Below are 18,814 nucleotides of genomic sequence, written 5' to 3' on the forward strand. Positions count from 1 at the left end.
GCATTAATTCATACGTTCCATTCAAGTCACCAACTATGCCATATTTCTTACAAAGTTTTTGCCTGGCTGTCACAGTAAAATATTTAGAGCATTAAAAAGTGTAGATATCAAAAACAAGCGAGTTTATCTTAAAAGTTTCCGAGATCGAGCTCCCTTCGTTGTGCCTTTCCTGCTCATCATTCACTGCGCGTCCATATAGGCCTTCGCCACAACAAAGATGTCGAACCCCTCGCGACACATACGCTTTGCGTTGCTATAGCAGCACTTCAACTCTCGCGAGAACAGAGAGCGCGAGACCGACTGCGGCGCCCTGTTTCCTTTCTTCGCACCGAACGGGTAAGTGCGCGAGCGCGTTGGAAGAATACGAGTCGTGAACAGTCTCGAAACTTTAGTGACAAACACTCTTTAACTTTAACCTTCAGGAGGAATATACATCGGCGGTTTTCTGACTTGGCGAAGGTGGTGCTTTTAAACCGCCTCGGTGTGTTTTAAACGTGCGTTGGACGCGTAAACATCGTAAAAGAGGAGTTTCGACTGTTATGGCAGCACCGCGACCCATTAAAGGCATCCTAAAGAACAAATCCAGTATCGAATCCCGAGCTGAAGAACCAGTTCAGGACACACCAGAACCAGGAGCCTATATAAACCCCGATGACGACCAACAGTGAGTAAACAGTCCACAAAACAGGTTCAATCAGTCGGACATAAGCAGCGGTACAGTAGCCACATGATGTTGACAGCTAACTCAAACGAAAGCGCTCAACCTGTACTAGAGGTTCTGCTTCATTGATTTAGGCGGGTTGACGTTAGCGGGGTGTGTTTGTAGCTTGGGTCGCTAACTGGTTAGCCACTGGACTGTCATCCCGAAATAACAAGCCATCCTACTGAAATAAGATCTGAGCTGTCATTGTCTTGCCTAGCAAGAGTGTCTGATATTTATTTATGGTCTTATTTAGATAGGACGATGAAATTGTATGCAACGTATTTTCGCTTTTTGAGGCAGTGGTGTAACGTTACAGCAAAAGTATTACACATTTAGTCATTTAACAAGTGTTTTGCAAGAACACTTTACATTCGCATTAAACATGCAATAAGTTGAATTGTAAAAACTTCCGGGAAGGTAAAAAAAAATGCCGCATAACTTGGTGCGCGTGGTACGCTTTATAGCAATCAACATTTACAATACGTATTATTTAATAAAGGCGTTTTTTAACCGTATGACATTTGTTAAATCCTACTGGTTGACCTGCCATCACGTGACCTGTGTCAATATATATATATATATATATATATATATTTTATGTGCTTTTACTGCTTTAGGTTCTCTCTTGTTGCATAAACTTGACTGCGTCTTAACAACTAGTCTCACTAGCAACTAGTTAAGACTAATCGGTGTTACTTTTCATACTTCAATAAGCCCAAACTACCTTTTCATATAACTGACTTAAAAAGGTCATGACCAGTCTTGAAGAAAAAAATGAGGAGACTAACTTCTAATGCTGGGTTCACACCAAACGCGAAGTAAGCGTTTGCATGAGTAAATTACACACAAAGTCAATGCAAAGACAGTAGGAAGCGAATGACAGATTGCCACAAACCCAGTAGCCAGACTATGTCAGACTTCGTACTTCCACTCAATATCAGTTCAGTTCGCTTCTGTACTCAGTCTGATATAGCAAACCAGCTCCCAGATTATCACCGGCTTCACACCTGCCATTCAACTAACGAACAGAGGGCTGAGAGCTGTGACGTAGACGCCAAGTGCCGAATTTAAGTAAAAGTACTGGACCTACTGTATGTCCAAACTAGCATTGTAGTGTTTAACCCACCTCGGTGACACTGCTCCGTGATGGCAAGTCCATGGCCTACCTCTGCTTTTTTATGGTCCTTGGAGTTTTAGATGGTGTATCTCAGTTTCTTTTATCTGTCGAGCTTGAACTGGCACCCTTTTTACAGGTCAGTGTCTCATTTCTCTTCCAGTCCTTGAAAATTGGCATGTCAGGCTGTAATCTTGCAATTAAATTACAGCATTTCCGACAGACTCGAAATGAACGAAGAGCTGTGTTGAACAGAGCTAATCCAAACTTGGACAGTTGCCTGCAAATATTTTTTTGTTTGTCTCTACTGTAAAAATATTAGTTTAGATGCACTAATTGTACCAAGGATGTGAATTGTACTTCACATAATCAGCAAACGTCGTTCACAGCCATCTTCACTCCGATATTTTGCTCAATGGATTTGTTTTCGCCGCACACCTTTGTGAACAGCGGTAGTTCGAGTCGGCTGAGCCGGCGCATAACATACGTCATAACCAAAGATTATGTGATTGGCTTACGGGTACACCAAGGATTTTAAACTTCAGACAAGCGAAATTTATAAGCGACATATCAATTTATCTATAAATGGACTTGTTTGAATTAAACCTTTAAAATTACAAAATGTATGCATACAACTTTCATACAGTGTACAACAGTTACATTTTTAAAATTCTGTTTAAAATATAGATGCGTGAAGAAGATGCGTGTCTGCGCATCCCGCATTGTATAAAGACGACTCGTGTCTGCGCATCCCACGCTGTTTAAAGAAGACAGGTGTCTGAGCATCCCGCGTTGTATAAAGAAGACACATGTTTGCGCATCCCGTATCCTATAAAGAAGATGTACGCAAGAAGATGTAAAACTAGTTACAATGAAGTGAATGACAAAGGAAAACCACAATGCTTAATGTCAAGCACTGACCTCATTTATTTTGACATCGACTCATTAAGAAAGACACCTTCAGGAGTTTTCCTGTTAACTTATTGTTTTCTCCTGGAGGTCAAAAAAGTGTCTCGCTTCACAAATGATACCAAAATAAAGACGATCCGACCCATTTTCTTACTAGCTGAGCTGGCTCTTTTCAATATTCAGCTCACGTATTGATTTAGGCCAGCCAAAATTCATACCGCATATTATAACAACATTGATAAAGGAAGCACTAAACGTCTTTAGGATTATGATTATGGGGGAGGTTGTGTTTGTCAGTACGTAGGCGTTCTCTCTGGCCTGCTGTCTTCCTCTGCCTCCTCTTCCTCTCTCTTGCCAAAAGACATTGTACTTGAATCCAGCTCTACAAATCCTAGAAATATAGGACACCCTATATGAATGGCATTTAGTACCGAATTCCTGTCCTGTGAGAACCGATATGGCTGCATAGACACCAAATTAGTCTCTGCTTAAAAAAGTATATGAAGTGTCGCACGCACCTAGCCATTGGGAAAAGGTAGCATTGTTCATTGTATAGTTGTATTTCACACACCTACAGAAAATCTTGTTTGGACAAGATTGGTCCAGCTTTTTAAAAATAAATATAACAAAAAGCACACGTTTCTCCTGCTTTGCTGTATTTTGCTTATTTTTAGGCATGGGCCGAATATCGGTTTCAAGGTATACCGAGGTAAAAGAGTTAATGTTTGAAAACCACTCACATTTTCTGTGATACTTTTTCTAAAGTATGAGCTGTGTTTACAGAAAAATAAATAATTAAATCATGTAATTCAACGTTTGATGACAAAAATATATATTTGAAAGATTATTGTAATTTTATGGCATTATTTTTACCTGACACACATGCTCTATATGTTGGTTCAAAACGAAATGTATCGTGTCCAGTTCAAAAGTAGTTTTTTGTATATCCAGAGGTTTGTAAATAACACATTTTGGTGTTGTAATAGCAATACCGTAACACTGTGAAACCGTGATATTTTTGATTAAGGTTGTTATGCCGCCAAAATCGCAAATAAATTGGCTAATTCTATGCAGTGTGCATTACAGTCACAAAATATATCAATGTTCACCATTGATGCTGTTTCTCCCCAACATGACCGAAATGGGAAATTGTTCTCTGATCAGATTTTTTGTGGGAACATGAACATCCATCTTTTCTAAAGAGATTATCATTACTTTATTAGGCCTCGGTTCCACATTAGTTTGAGCTTTGTCTCGGGGATGCGGTTGCCGTGCCAAAATAGACCAGGACTCAAATATTATTCCGATTTCTCAATCTGATTATGTAATCCTCTTCATCAGAACAGTGGTATCTTTATATGTTGTTAAATATAATCTTCAAAATTTGAGCGGATTTCAGCAGTCATTGGGAAACACACAGCAGCACCTCTTTCAAACATCTGTCGTGTAACTGTAGTCTTCCATGTGGATTGACCCATTTAACTGTTACTGCAGAAGCAGTGCTCCAGTCTAATGGATTCATGTCACTTAATGCACTAACATGATTTTAATCTGACTATGGAGCATCAGAAAGCACAGATTCTGGCTACAAAAGCTTTTACCATTTCTTTGTAAAATGTCATAGTCTTTGCTGTAAATTGGCACTGTCATTGCAGGAACATAATGACGAATTGAAGTCATTCTTTACCTTTGCTGTAATGCTATGACTTAGTCATGGTCCATGCAGTCAAAGAAAAACGTATCATGCCTCTTTACACAAGCAGATGCACATTCCTTAATAAACCAGTGGGACATTTTTTTTAAAGTAATTCATATTTTTTCCCACAAGTGCTTTACAAATGAGAAACGTCACAGTCAGCTTATTAAAGTTTCTTGAATGACCATCTAAAACCACTATTTAAAGCCAACCATTTTTTGCATCATTTGTATTAAACTAGAGAAAAATTAAATAGGGTTGTGTACAAGTGGTAATGTGGAAAAATGGCTGAAAGGGTTTGAACTTTGAGCATTTTAACTCTGTTCTGGCAAAAAATATACAGATTGATGCTTTACTGCATGGAGTTCAATGCATTCGTTTTACATGAGTGTGTGTGTATTCTGAACAAACTTTTGTGTGTTTTTCCGGTCCTATTATTGAAGTCACTAAAGGGTTAATACGTTTAGTTATGTATGTATGCCACTTATTGCTATTTTCGGCCGCTCTCTTAAAGGTATTCAATTCAGTTGTAAAGTGGGCCAGAATCTTTGGTTAAATGTAGAAGATCTCAGTGGAATGTTGGTATCAGGGCTATTAGTATAATCTATAATTGTATGCTGAGCTTAGTGTCTGATTTTTTTCTTTTAGGAAAAAGTCACAGAAATGGGATGAAATGAACATTTTGGCCACATATCACCCAGCAGACAAGGACTATGGGTTGATGAAGATAGATGAACCAAGCACGCCATACAACAGGTGAGCAGCAAGCTGTTAACATGCCATCAATACTTAAACAATCAACCACACCTGATGCTTAATGGTTCATCGTGGCTGTACAGTGTGACACATATGTTGCACATGATACGGAAAAATCTATTTGCGAAGAAATTTTTTTCCAGTGCAGCACGCATGCCATACAGTTTTGTGGAAACAGGGAAGGAATAGCGGAGGCTCGATCCGGCTTTTTAAATATGTCATCTGCTTGTTTTACGTACTATTACAGACCTGCGGCGCTCATGCATTTGTCTGGGTCTCACTGTACAAGGACATGAGAGTTTGCCTGTGTCCGAAAGCTTAGGCAGCTGACTTGTTGCCTCGCTGCCTGATGAGGCAATTACTTCGTGGGCAGCGTTTAGGCATGAGGGCAGCTCAGAGAAACACATTTGGACAGCCTTCAGAGGCAACTGTTTGAAATATAAATATATTTGTGTTAACTAATAGAGAATGTTTAAAGTAAAATACTATTTTCTTGCTAGAAATGCAATCCAAAGTTGTAAAAAGAGAAAATATAAATGTATTTACACAAAAATTAGCTCCAGCCGCTTTTTCGGCCGCCATTTTGCATTTTCAAACTCGAACCTGCTCAACCAATCACAATCCCGGCGTGAGCACACGCATAGAATTGTGGGACAGAATTGTTAGGTTCAAAAACACGATTCTATCTGCAAAAGGAGGTATTTTACTGAAGTTTCCAATAGTAAATAATATAATAGTATACTACGGTATGTGGACAAATACATAATTATTGTGGGTAGTAAAAAAATGGAAAATACAGAAATCAGAAAAAAATTGTTTTGCCTATAACAAAACTGTCCTTTCGGTTACCTGCCTATTTATGTGATAAACTACACATAAATAAACAAAACAAAACAAAAACATTTCCAGGTAATCCTTGAAAATAGAGAACCTACATTTAGGAATCTGTTAGAAGACTCTTCACTTCAGAAGACGCTTGACATGGCATAGACTGATGATCCGTGTTTTCCCAGTGTGACTTGAGAAGGTTTGGATGAGCATCCTGTGTGCTTCAGTGAAAGCAAGAAAACCTTACCTCTTCTACAAAAGATTTGGGATAAATTTGCTTGCTTATCAGTTGCTGGATCTAGTGCAGAATCTGAAATATTCATTTTGTGCCATTTGTTAATGCTGTACTGTACTTTCTGGATATGTTTCTGCCCTGTTCGCAAAAGAAGAGACGCACACTAAGGACGCAACTTGATGACGGTGCAAACTTGCGGAAAAGGTCATGATGTCTTTCTCTCTTTGGACTGTCGGCTAAAACTCTTGTCTCCCTTTAGGATGGTCGGCGATGACGAGGATGAGGAGGCACTCAGTGACTCAGAAGGAAATACAGTCCTACCCGGAGATGACCTCGCCAAAAAGTAAGTTACAGATGAGCTTTCGTTCGAATGTAGGTGAGAGCACTGTATAAAATCCATCATATGGACATAAGACCCATATAAGAACATTTTGCAGATAGACTTCCTTTATTCAGTTGGGCACAGAAAAAATATTAAAATGGAATCTCGTTATGTTATGGGTGACGCCAAAATACAAAACAAATGCCTAGTGACACTAAATTGAAAATTGGATGAACATTGGAACAATGCAGGATTTAATGTATTGTGGTTTTACTTGTGTTATGTGCACAAAGTCAGTTGAACACAAACACACAGCCTGTAGGGTTAGCAGTTAAAGATGATACAGGACCAAACAGAGCTTCCCAAAGAACAGATTGTGAATTTGATGGTCGTGACTTGCGTTTTTAAATGAGTTAGAAGTTTACCTCAATTGGTCTGTTTATCTGGAACTCCATGTGTTATAAGTAACTTCAGAGAAATATTAAGAGGCTCCTTGAAAAAAACTTTCATCGGAGTCAACAGAGTTGACAGAACTCTCTCTCTCTCTCTCTCTCTCTCTCTCTCTCTCAATCTTTGGATGTAACATGTTTAGGTGGGTGGAGTCCATCTGCTTGTACATTTGTGTGCACATTTTGACACTAGGAATATTTCTAAATCCACAGATATGTACAACATTTTACTGATGCCCAAAAACCATCTACGAAAATGAGAATCTCGTTTTATTTATTGGAGATTTTCATTTATGTTTTTACTTACATCATGTGGTGCATCGATTTGTCACTTAAAGTAGGTTCTTTACGGGTCTTTGAAAGCCATAGATGGATGTTAGTGGTTTATGTGCCGCGGGTATGTAACTGAGTCTCTGGCAGATTTTTATGTCCAGGAACAATATGCTTTATTTTTCTCATCCCTGTCCTTACATTAAGAAAACGGCTCTCTCGCCTCTCCGTCTTTTGCTATCTTATGTCTCTCTCTCTTCTCTGTTTTCCTCCTCCTCTATTTTCTGTTTCATCTCTCTGTCTTGTGTTGCGTAAGGCTTGTGTATTTTTTGCACCCTTTCCCAGCAGTCATTGGGCCCATTTTGTATCTGTGTCTGACAACTCCTGAGACTTGCTTTCTTTAGAGATTCTCTTTCATATTCGCAGTTTGCAGTCAGAATAAAGCGCTTTTTCTAGACTATTGCAGTATTTTTTTATTTTGAATGTGGAACTCTCTGAGCTCTACTTTTGTTAGGTAAGATGCTTTGTGTAAGTATGTAGTGAGCAGGCTCAGTAGAGTTCAGAAGAGGTCATGTAACTGTTTTATTCTTACTGTCAGACTGGAAGCCGCAGTGGAGGGAGCAGAATCTCGCTTCATGAGGGACCAGGAGGAGGAGAGCAGTGAGGAAGAAGAAGAGGAGGAATTGAGTCCGGAGGAGCAAGGTAAGACCCGTCGCTCTATCTGTAGGATAGCCTGAGATTCACCTCTGTTTGTTCATGCAGACTGAAGTAAATTTACACAGCTCACTGCATCCGCTAGCCTGGGGCTGTCCGGCTCAAACTCACAAACACACATCTTTCCCATTATCCGTCCAACATTGTTTGAAAAGAGATGCATTGAATAAACATTGTTGTTTACACAGGAATAATTTATGTGTGCCTACAATACAACCAGCCCCATCTATCAATCTGTAGAAGTAAAAAAAGAGTAAATAATGCAATTAGGGCTGCAACAACGAATCGATAAAATCGATAAAAATCGATTATTAAAAATGTTGGCAACGAATTTCATTATCGATTCGTTGTATCGCGCGACTATAACGCGCGCCACATGTTTGAGTGGCGTGAGCGTGGCGTTTCTGTTGCGTGTCAGCTCTGTGGCGGCTGCGTCGTGTTTTCTGTATCTTTGCACACCAGCACCGTGCCTGACGCGGCGCTGGCGCGCTGCTGCTGCTATAGGTGACATAGAGGGAGGCCGCCGACAGACAAGGGTCTTGTATTCACGACAAGTTTAAACTTTTTTCACATAACCTACACCTTCCAAAATCCGAAAAATGAGTAAGTAGGCTGTCTGTTTATTTAAATAACATTTCCAAATGTTTTGTAGCTTTATTACCTGATGTTGGACCGTCACTCAGATGACACACTAGACTACGTTGTTATTGTAGTGTGTCATATTTTTTTCCATTTTTAATCACATTGTTAAGAGCATAAAAAACAAAAATAATTCAGTCACCAATACATTTTGGGGTTTAATACGAACCACAATTCGTATTAAGATGATTCTCAGATATGTTATTAAAGATGTAACGTAATCAATTGATGCACGAGTTTACTTTATGCAATGTGTTTCAGATGGACATAAATTAATATTCCCATTCAATGCAATGTATCTTTTCATTGGATATAGCCTAAGCATTTTCTTGGAGGAAGATTTTATGGAAAAAAGTAGTTAATTGGAGTATTCATTTGCAACATTTTAGTAATAATATCTCATACTTAATAGGAATATTAATGTATAATTTATTTCAATATTCACTTGTTGTTTCTCCAAAAATGCATTATAAACATGATTTAAGTCCTGATGTTTTCTACAGTGGACATGTAAACCCCGTAACGTGTAGATGTTGGTTTAATGAAATTCAATTTGAAAATACGTTCAAATAAATGATGATTAGCTTTCAAACATCAAAATGGCATTCATTAATATGTATTCGTGTACAAAATTACATATAAACATCTTTTCCTATTCTATTTTGCCTGGAAACGCTTCCAACACGCTTGCGTGTCTCGTGAAAAATAGGCGTCGATTCAATTCCTAGCATGCACGCGTTTTCCGTGCGGCTCGTCTCACGCAGGCAGTGTGCAAGCTCTAACCTGTTAACATGAGAGCCGATTTAAAAACGGTCACGCCAGGCTTCTGAGACGCTCACGCCACGCATCTAGTGTGTCACAGGACTAAAAAAAGTTGATCGCGCCGCGCAGCATAGCGGAGAAAAAATAAATTAAAAAAGCAGAGCGGAGGTAGAGGAAAGACCATCAGAGAGACCCGAAAAAATTCCAGAAAAAAACAGCAAACCATGAGAGGCTTCTTGATGGGAAATGCATCATGTAAACCACAGCCAGCTGTAATAATAATATAATAAGTAATAATAAAGCTTTTGAAATATGTTTTGCAATGTCAGTTCTATTTTTCAATAAAGGGTTGAAAATGAATGCTTTTAAAAATTTGTATCCGATTCATCGATTAATCGAACAAATAATCGACAGATTAATCGATTATTAAAATAATCGTTAGTTGCAGCTCTAAATGCAATGAAATTGGAAATCTTTTCCTATTGGTGTGTTTGGGGTTGTTTTTAGCTGTACAGTTTTTAAAGATCTGTTTGGATTTCTGGCCTCTCATGCATATTCCTTCAGTCTTCTGTGAAGCTGTGGTGCAGTTTATTTATCTGTTTATCTCAGTGGATCCGTGCTTTTAGAGCCGTGTGTGTTTTGTCCCTTCTCAGCTAGAAAAACGCAATTCCAAATGATGAGAAGGATGCATTATAATGAAGGCCTGAACATCAAACTAGCTCGACAGCTAATCGCCAATGAGCTGGAAGAGGAGGAAGATGAAGACGAAGAAATGAAGGACGACACAGAGGCCGAAGACATCACCGTCGACCCACCTCAAGACGGTAAATTCAGTAATATACAAATCAATTATATATTCATATAGTTACACAAATCTGTTGTTTTGTGCAGTGTGCGTAACATTTTTCACTTGTTAAAAAAGATTTTAATAGGGTCTCTACAGCACTTTATGCATTTAAGAAGGGAACCTAGCTATTCTTGACATGGTCTGTTGGCTAACACCCTAAAACCTAAAAACTCTTCCTCTGCTGTAGTTGATTCTCTAGATTCCTAAGGATGTCAAGACTTGTCCTTCGACTCCTGCCTTGTCACATGAACCTTTAAAAGGCACAGTGTTTGTCACCGGTTCAGCGCCAGGATTCCTTTCCACCTCGTTTATTCCACCGACACTGCAATGCCACGCATATCAACCAGCTCCTTCATTTGCCAAACGTTTCTTGTCATCATGCTAACAAAACAAGACTGTTATCAGACATTTTGAGGTCAGGCCTCCACCCTCTTTCTGTGGCCGAAGAGCATGGGATCCCCATGCCTAACAACCGCCAGGCTACCTAGAAGTGTGTTTGTTCCCAGCGCTACCTGAACGCTTCAACATGCCCTCCTTTATCCTGATCTAATGACTTGCCGAATGAAACGCACTGTTCCAAACACCAGTTCGTTTTCATTGAATACCAATAATGCAACTTAAAGGTGGTTTAGCATGCACTGGTTGTAAGTTTGAGATTTAAATCAAGAGGACTGTGTGCTCTTTGAGTCAGCTGATACACGTATGGAGTGTTAAACTGCTCGTATGAGCTTGGCTCTGTGCATGGCTTCTATCAAAACCATGCTGAGTTATATTGGCACTAATTATATCTGCCCTGTGTACATTGACGGGTAAGTATTACTTCACTATAAACTACTGATCAATAGATTGAACCGTTTGGTTGTCTGTGTTGCTTTTCCAAATTAGGACAACTGCTTTAATAGATGCTACACCATGCTGAAGTATTTTATTTCTACATCATTGTTGGGGTTTGTGTGATTTTAGTTTTGGTTTGCCTTTTTTTCTAAATGCCATTTTGAAGGTTTTTTTCTGTGATTTCCAATTGAATTATACCATAATAATTGAATCATTTTCCTGTAATATTTTGATCAATATCTAAATTCCACCTCAAATCATACATTATTAATTGTCATTTATATGATAGAGTTATTCTCCCCTTCTGTTTTCTCATTTTATATTCATAAATTCTTGCACACAAAACAAATGGGTGAATTTTACAAAGTCCACCTTATTTAATTTGGCATATTTTAACCCCCAAATCAAGTTGGAATTGAAAAGGTTATTATTAAATGAATGCTAGTTGAAGATTCCCATCATTGCTGCAATGCAAATAATACTCTCATCTTTATTACTGTAATACAAAAGATAATGTAAAAAGTTTAGTTAAATTAAGTATATGTCATGGTAGTAGTAACCCCTTTATGCTGATTATACTGTACACTGAAAAATCAGCTTTGAGTTAAACTTCAAATAAAACAGGCACACGTGTTTGTCGTGAACGATGATAACATGAACCAGGCAGGTTTTGTCAAATTTGCCCAAATGTCAAACCTTTTTTGGGGGGTGGGTTTGTGTGTGTTAACATAAAATGGCACAATTAATCATTTAAAGCTAACAGTGTGTAGTTCTAAAGTTTCCACTTTCTCATTAATGTTTTGAATGACGATGAACATTTCATTTCATGTGTTTTACCCCTGTGAATGATGCTTTAGACAAATGTGTTCAGTTCTCTGTGTAATATCTTTAAATTAGCTAAAGGCACGTATTTCTTGAAGAGTTGCATATTTGAATATAATATGGAATTAAAGGAATGTTATGGGTTCAGATGTTAAACCTATTTACCATCCTTTGTGGCTCCTTTGTGAATTGAACAAACTTGGTCACAGTGAGGTTTTTACAAAAATATGAAATGGCCTGTCCCATGAACCGTACACTAAAGGGGAGAGCGGGCTTGAATGTACAGTTACGCTTTTTGGTCACTGATAAAAATGAATAAAATTTGACATATTAAGCAAATTACACATCTCTGCTACAAATGAACACTTGATACCGCTCTTGTTCTTTTGCAGCATAAGTGACTGAAGTGCAAACGTTAAAACTTACGCCATGGGTGGGGTTCATTGGGTTAGTTGTAACACTTGCTAGAAATGATTCAATATTAATCTGTCTATAATATACAGTATATAATATTGTTGTTACAGTTATTTCGATTAATGGAATTTATAGAGGTTTTCATCTCATTGTTTTGTAAAACTTTTCACACATTGGGATTAATTGGAATGATAACTAACCCCATTGTGTATCTGACATGTTTCAATATGATTCAGATAATAATAGTTTGGATTTGTCTTACACAGCCGAGTTAGAAATAAAAAAAAAGATAAAGAAATTTGCTTCCATGCTGCTGACACACTTTGCACAATATATCCATGAAAACACATCATAACCTTTCAAAAATTCACAAATGGTCGTCATCTGGCAATGAGAAAGCACAATGCTGTCGAGCCTGTGTATATGAAAGACACCTCATTTTTAGCAGTGCATTTTTTGGGGGGTGGTACTTTACGTTAACCCAAAACTTATATTGAACATTGAATGTTCCTTTAAAAGGAAATCATCTAAAAATTAAGAACTGAATTTATCGTTGTGATGAAATGTCAAGTTTCTAAAAATTCCAATTCTTGTAATGCATCATACGTCATTGACTCATTTGATCTGGGCTTGTAAAATGAAATATACTTTATCCTACATTTGCACGTTAAACTAGTGCTTTAGTTTTATGATTCTGCTGACCTTCCTCATTTGTGTCTGTTTTATTCCACTCCAAGGCTTCCCCCGCAAAATAGACCTGCATGTTCTTCGAATGGAAGAGTGCTGATTTGCCAGTCAATGAAATGTTGGTACGAACTTGCTCTTTGCAATTTTTCTGTGTGTATGTTTAAAAGCGACGTACCCTCATCCTTCAAAACTTATTTAAACCCTCAACTTGACTGGTTGGAGGGAGACGCATTTTTGTGACTACATGCTGTTATAATAATACAGTTTTAATTGCTTATATACCCACAAATGATCCAAAAAGGTTCCATTACATGTTCTCGTCCTTCCGCTGAATGCCCTGTTGGCCTTTGAGTTTTCCAAAACCAAAGTTATAATGTAAACTGTGTGTAGATAGAGAGAAAATGATTAGATTTATTGCTTTAGCTGGTTGTGTATAACTGAAATACTGTTTCCGATGAGACACCATGAGGCGTTGTTTTCCTCTAGGGGGCGCTCGACGACTCCAATCTCCCATTGATACCTGTCATCGTGTTGCTTCTGTACATCAAACCCATTTTCGAGCAGGTGTGATCATAATAACAATAATAGAGAATACTGACGCAAAGAAATCGAACAGCGGAATAAAGAGAGATTTTTTTTTTGTAAATTGACATGAACGGATTAATTGTTTACAACAAAATGTGCTACCGAATAACACGAATCGCTCCCATTTCATTTCCCGACCCGGTGTAGTATCGTTCCTTATCTTCAATGATACACGAAGAAATGACATTGTGCGATTAAACAATCTCTCACGGCACTTTGCATCCCGTTTGACTAAATACAATAACCACGCCCACTTTAGGCTGCAGTTCAGTGTGCCATTCCAATGGTTTGCACGCAACCCGAGCTCCGTCAGGAAAGACTGCGCACTCGGTAGTCCCATTTAAAACGCCTACGGGATACATACAAGAAGCCCGTGTACTTGAATGGGGGAAACGGATATGTGTAAAATCGTTGGTTTAAGTCACAATTAAACAACACGTTTCTGACCCACGGTTAATATCAAATATACGCAACATTTCGCTCCTAAGACACTTTTTCTAAACTGCTCTTACCGCTGCGCGTGCGCAACCGTTCGGTACCTCCACTAGAGAAACGTCAGTCCTTCGGTTGCACTTTTCCTTGTTCACAGTAATGGCACTGTAGCGTCCTGTTAATAGCTACAGTCTTTGACGAAACATGCTACTGAGATAGGCAGCGCACTAGATTTGACACACCGCCTCATCGCCGCATACACTTCCCAGATCGGTCTGCTCGCTTTACAGGCAACTCCATTAGATATCATTCCACGGCTTTACACTCACACCCGCCTTTCTGTGGTCATATGTGGAGTGTATTGTGAGCGATTTGAGCGGAAGTTGGAGAGGTTTGGGATCCTGCAGGAGCTAATGTTAGCCAGCTAGCTCTTAATCTGTTTATAAACCTGCGATCTCAACAACATGAAGATCACTGTGGATTTTGAGGAATGTATCAAGGATTCGCCCAGATTCAGGTAAGGGGGACAACTTTACACTTTTATTGCGCTTATGTGTGAAGGAGTTGAAAACGACAGTGAACTTTACATTTGAGGGACGAAGTTCAACATAAGCGCCCTCTTAACGTACATAACGTACAGTCAGTAAACATATTGAATATGACATCATTTATAGTTGTTAGGTATGAATCATTCATTACTTGAATAACGTTTTAATAGGTCAACTTTGTGTTGATCCATTATTATAGTAACACTAAAATTATAATGTGCGCTTAAGACCATATTAGAATAACTGCGATATCCTAATATATATTTTTTACTGTGGTCGTGAATATTGACTGTCTGTCATTATATAACTGGAGTCATATCTGGAGCTGCTACTGCAGATGGATTCACTAATTCTTTAATATTGTCTAAGGAGCTTTGTTAAAGATTATAATAAAAACAGACCATTGGACATACATAGTTATATTACACACTTAACTGGGAATTTCTTTGGTATTTACATTTGATATAGTAATTTTTATTTAATAAGAAAGCATGTGTTTTGATGGGCTATAAAATAGTATTATTAATTTATTGGCAAATGTAATGGCAGGTTTTATCACTGTTGCAATATCTCTTCTTGTGTCTTGACTAGTTATCATATGTGTCTTTGTCTTGACTAGTTATGTGTGTGTTTCAGTCTTAAGTAATTTATAATTGGCTCTATAATGGCATATACTGTAACATGCAAATAAATGCAAGACACCAGACTAAACGTGTGACACAATGTCTTTGCTTGTTAATGGTGAAAGACGTGAGCTTGTGAGCAAAGAGAACCACAAGTACCAACGGACTTCAAAGTTATGACCGCATCCCCATATTTGAATTGCAGCTCTGAAAGAACAGGTTCCTATTTTGGGCGAACTATTTCTTTAAAGAAATACTATAGACAAAAGTTTGGTAAGAATGAACACTTCTACAGAATCGTGACATTTTGTCATGGACTTAAGGTTTAGAAGTTACTCTATGAAGTGGAAGTGAATAGAAACTGAGATAATGATCCTAAAAAGGACGTGAAAGCATCATATAACTTTTCTAGCAGAACATGATTTTATCAGTGTTCGCTGGTAATTGAATCAGTGACCTTTGTGTGGTGTGTGTTTCTAAGTGCCATGCTTTACCAGTTACAGAAACTGTGTGTGTATATTTTCTAGCGTTTATGTTTTACATTAAAAAAAGACATCAAGGTTTGGAACGACAAGTGTGCAAAATACTTTGTCACTCAAAGTGAATGTGTCTTGATACGACTTTCTACAGTATGTCTCCGTTTTCCTTTCCTTGCCGAGAACAACATCCTCTCTCAGAAATAAGTAGCAGATGTTGTCAAGTAATGTGCAGGAACAATTTTTTCTTTCTTTTTGTCGACAAGAAAGGGTTCAGCTGAGAGGACGTGAAACCACAACCGGACAGAAAACCTTTTGGACTAAAATGTTTTGATCGAGCTTACTTCACATGAAGAACTACGACGCTTGTTATTAGGTTGATTGTCAGTGTTGTTTTCATAAATATATGTTACATCGATGCTTTACCGGCCCTTTTCGTAAGTCGGTCCTCATATTGGAATGGTCCAAGTATGGCTGTTAACATTCTTGAGAAAGAAGAATATGGGAAAAGTCCTTTGCGCAAACAATTGGATTGGGCAGGACAACCACACCTACTTTTACGCTATGTCAGGACAAACACACCTACGGTTGCGCTATGTCAGGATTAAGACACCTACGCTTACGCTATGTTAGGTGTTTGATCCAATTCCTAACCCTCTGCGATAAAAAAGTAATAGAAATGATGCTTAAGATTGAACACCTTACAACACCTCAAATGGAATTTGTGAATTACGTGTTCTCAACATAAAGGGATACTTCGCCCAAAAATGAAGTCTGTCATCATTTACTCACCATCAAGTTGTTCCAAATCTGTATAAATGTCTTTGTTTTGAAGTCCCCAGAGAAAGATATTTGGAAGAATGCTTATGACCAGACAGATTTGGCCCCCCATTGACTGACATAGTAGGAAAAATTACAACGGTTGTCCAAAGGTTCCCCCGACCTGTTGTCCTACATTCTTCCAAATATCTTTCTCTGTGTTCATCAGAACGAATAAATTTTTAGGTGAAGTATCCCTTTAAGTGGATCTTTTTCTCTTGAAACGTTTTTTGATTGTAAATTGTTAAATATACCACAAACACAGTAATGCAGGTCCGTCTGTGCATGTTGTTTTTCATCATTGCATCACCTCTCTTGGGTAAGAATGCACTGATTTATGTTATTATTCAGTGGTTGTTTTCACCTAACCCTTATCTAAAGGTTACTGTATCGTAGAGTTATTGGTCATATCATTAGAGTCGCAATGGTTTCCTCCGCAGGCAGATTTTCCATCCTCATTTTTCCATTCGCAGTGTTTACCTTGGCATTATGTTAGTCAAAGAAAGAGCGAATAAACAGGCCTCGTGGCCCTGGTGTCTGTTTCTATTTTAAGTGCTGGCTTTAAATGTGCTGATGGTGAATTAGAAGCATTTTAAAGAGGTGTTTTTGTATTTTTATTTCGTCTACTACAGTGTGTCGTGGGGTTTGGTATCCGTACAAGTGAATTGGGTCCAGTGCTGTTCGGTTATCAACGTTCTTTAAAATATCTGCTTTTGTGATCTGCGGAAGAAAGAAAGTCATAATGAGAATTTGAGTGTTTTTCTGATATGTTGATTTTGTTGGTATTTTCTCATTTTGTTGTGGCTGTACAGTCCTTTGGTCTACTTTGTAGTTGAAAGGGCTAATAAAATAAACTTGCTTTTTTTGTTATTATATGTATTTTTAATATACCGTATGTAGCTTAAACAATGTGCGGAACGCAGCGCGACTCTTTTTCATTGGGGTCCCTTTTCACTATGACCGGCCATTCAAACAGAATGCGTCTTTCTACTTTACTACTGTATCATCACTTTTCTATATTAACATGCACTAAATGGACTCGTTTCGATGTTCGCATTCGTCTCGTGCATGAGCGGTAACGTTACATATTCCGTTCATGTCGTAATGGGAGTGTGCACCGCGCGACTGAACCGCTGATGACTGTGACACGTGTAGCAATTGGAAGTTCGCATTACGTTATATTAAATTCACTCAGCAAACATCTTCAAAAAGCGAGCTTGTTCCCCTCATACCTGCTAAATATAAGCATATAACATGACGTGTTTCTAGTTTTACCTGTTTCTCTGTATGCTATTATCAGGATTGACAGCTGTCGTTTTATGATTTCAAAATATGATTTCAGGAAATCATGAAGCCATTGGGACTATGTTAACTCGGCAGACATCACATGCATGTTTTAATGGTAAAATTGTATTATATATTATATTTATTTTGTATTAAACTTTTCAGACAGATGCTATTCATTTTCGGGTGGGTGATATTCTCTTGAAGTTGGAAGCACCAGTGCTACCCATAGATATGGTGATACCAAGGAAAAAGGGAATTTCGAGCTTTTCCCTCTATTTATTTGCTTAAATAATGTATGCAAGTTACCTTTGCACGCTATTCAGTTATTAAAGTAGTCTAAACTTTGCTGTTATAATAGGGGAAGGGGGTTGTTTACATTGTGTAGTTACACGTTGTTTGCAAAATGTGCACAATTTAAAGGTTCTGTATTTCTGTCATGCATCCTGATTCCTTCACTTCATCATGAGTGCAACCTCTTTTTAAACAGCATCATTTTGTGGGACATGCGCACCCATATAACACTAGTGTGGCATTTTTCTACAATATTCACTCACCATATAGTATAAAAGCTTATTCTAAGTCAATCAACTGCAGAATTTCCTCTCTCAATCAGTATAAAATGTGTTAATAAAAAAGTACTGTTGTGTACCGTAAACCAATATAGATCTGTAAAATACTGTTATATAAATGTATGGCCATACCGCCTAGCACTACGCAAGTACTTACTAAAAATGCTCACCCTGTCTTAAAAACTGGTCGCAAAATGAGATTTGGAGATCTGGATCCCTGATAGAATTGTTTTTAATGTTTTGGCAGATGGCCATCTAGCAAACTGATATAACCCGCACCTTGCCTCGCCCCGTTCCCCGATGTCATCGTCCATCGGAATGTTTCACTGTAGGCATCTTCCGATGCCAATTGGTAGACATCGCCCAACCCTAATAATCAGTGCTTCATGGTGTTTAGGAGGGCCAAACTCTTTTTTCCAGTTCCTCTGCAAAATTCCCTCGATGTAATCTCATTACGGTTTTCTAAATATCCGA

At 38.2% G+C, this 18,814-nt stretch overlaps 2 protein-coding genes across 13 annotated transcripts in view; both read left to right on the forward strand.

Annotated features, from left to right (window-relative positions):
* The first annotated feature begins 205 nt into the window (after positions 1 to 205).
* ppp1r2 (protein phosphatase 1, regulatory (inhibitor) subunit 2) lies at positions 206 to 12,056 on the forward strand. 2 transcript variants are annotated; one of them, XM_079471254.1, is made up of 7 exons: positions 206 to 336; positions 423 to 664; positions 5,071 to 5,178; positions 6,501 to 6,584; positions 7,881 to 7,984; positions 10,051 to 10,221; positions 10,432 to 12,056. In XM_079471254.1, exons 2-7 carry the CDS (start codon positions 540 to 542, stop codon positions 10,449 to 10,451), a joined length of 612 nt encoding a protein of 203 aa, XP_079327380.1. In that variant the 5' UTR covers positions 206 to 336; positions 423 to 539; the 3' UTR covers positions 10,452 to 12,056. The 2 variants fall into 2 exon arrangements, with proteins under 2 accessions (XP_079327380.1, XP_079327381.1); XM_079471255.1 differs by having other exon boundaries at positions 278 to 336; positions 10,444 to 12,056.
* Positions 12,057 to 13,848: 1,792 nt separating this feature from the next.
* The window catches only part of LOC306902581 (arf-GAP with coiled-coil, ANK repeat and PH domain-containing protein 2-like), a 36,876-nt gene continuing 31,910 nt past the window's right edge, over positions 13,849 to 18,814 (forward strand). For 8 of the 11 annotated variants that reach the window (XM_079471252.1, XM_079471248.1, XM_079471244.1 and 5 more), the window contains exon 1: positions 14,208 to 14,535. In XM_079471252.1, the coding sequence (XP_079327378.1) occupies positions 14,483 to 14,535 (53 nt within the window). In that variant the 5' untranslated portion in view covers positions 14,208 to 14,482. Of the gene's footprint in view, positions 14,536 to 18,814 lie in introns of all 11 variants that reach the window. The other 3 variants (XM_079471250.1, XM_079471243.1, XM_079471245.1) reach the window with 2 other exon arrangements.

Source organism: Barbatula barbatula (genome assembly GCF_947034865.1).
Source record: "Barbatula barbatula genome assembly, chromosome: 13".
NCBI classification, from domain to species: Eukaryota; Metazoa; Chordata; class Actinopteri; order Cypriniformes; family Nemacheilidae; genus Barbatula; species Barbatula barbatula.

Excerpts from the sequence above, each read along its gene's own strand:
- ppp1r2 (XM_079471254.1), top strand. The coding sequence starts at position 540 with ATGGCAGCACCGCGACCCATTAAAGGCATCCTAAAGAACAAATCCAGT. Across the intron at positions 5,179-6,500 it reads CCAAGCACGCCATACAACAG|GATGGTCGGCGATGACGAGG; the intron begins GTGAGCAGCAAG and ends GTCTCCCTTTAG. Across the intron at positions 10,222-10,431 it reads CGTCGACCCACCTCAAGACG|TTGATTCTCTAGATTCCTAA; the intron begins GTAAATTCAGTA and ends CCTCTGCTGTAG.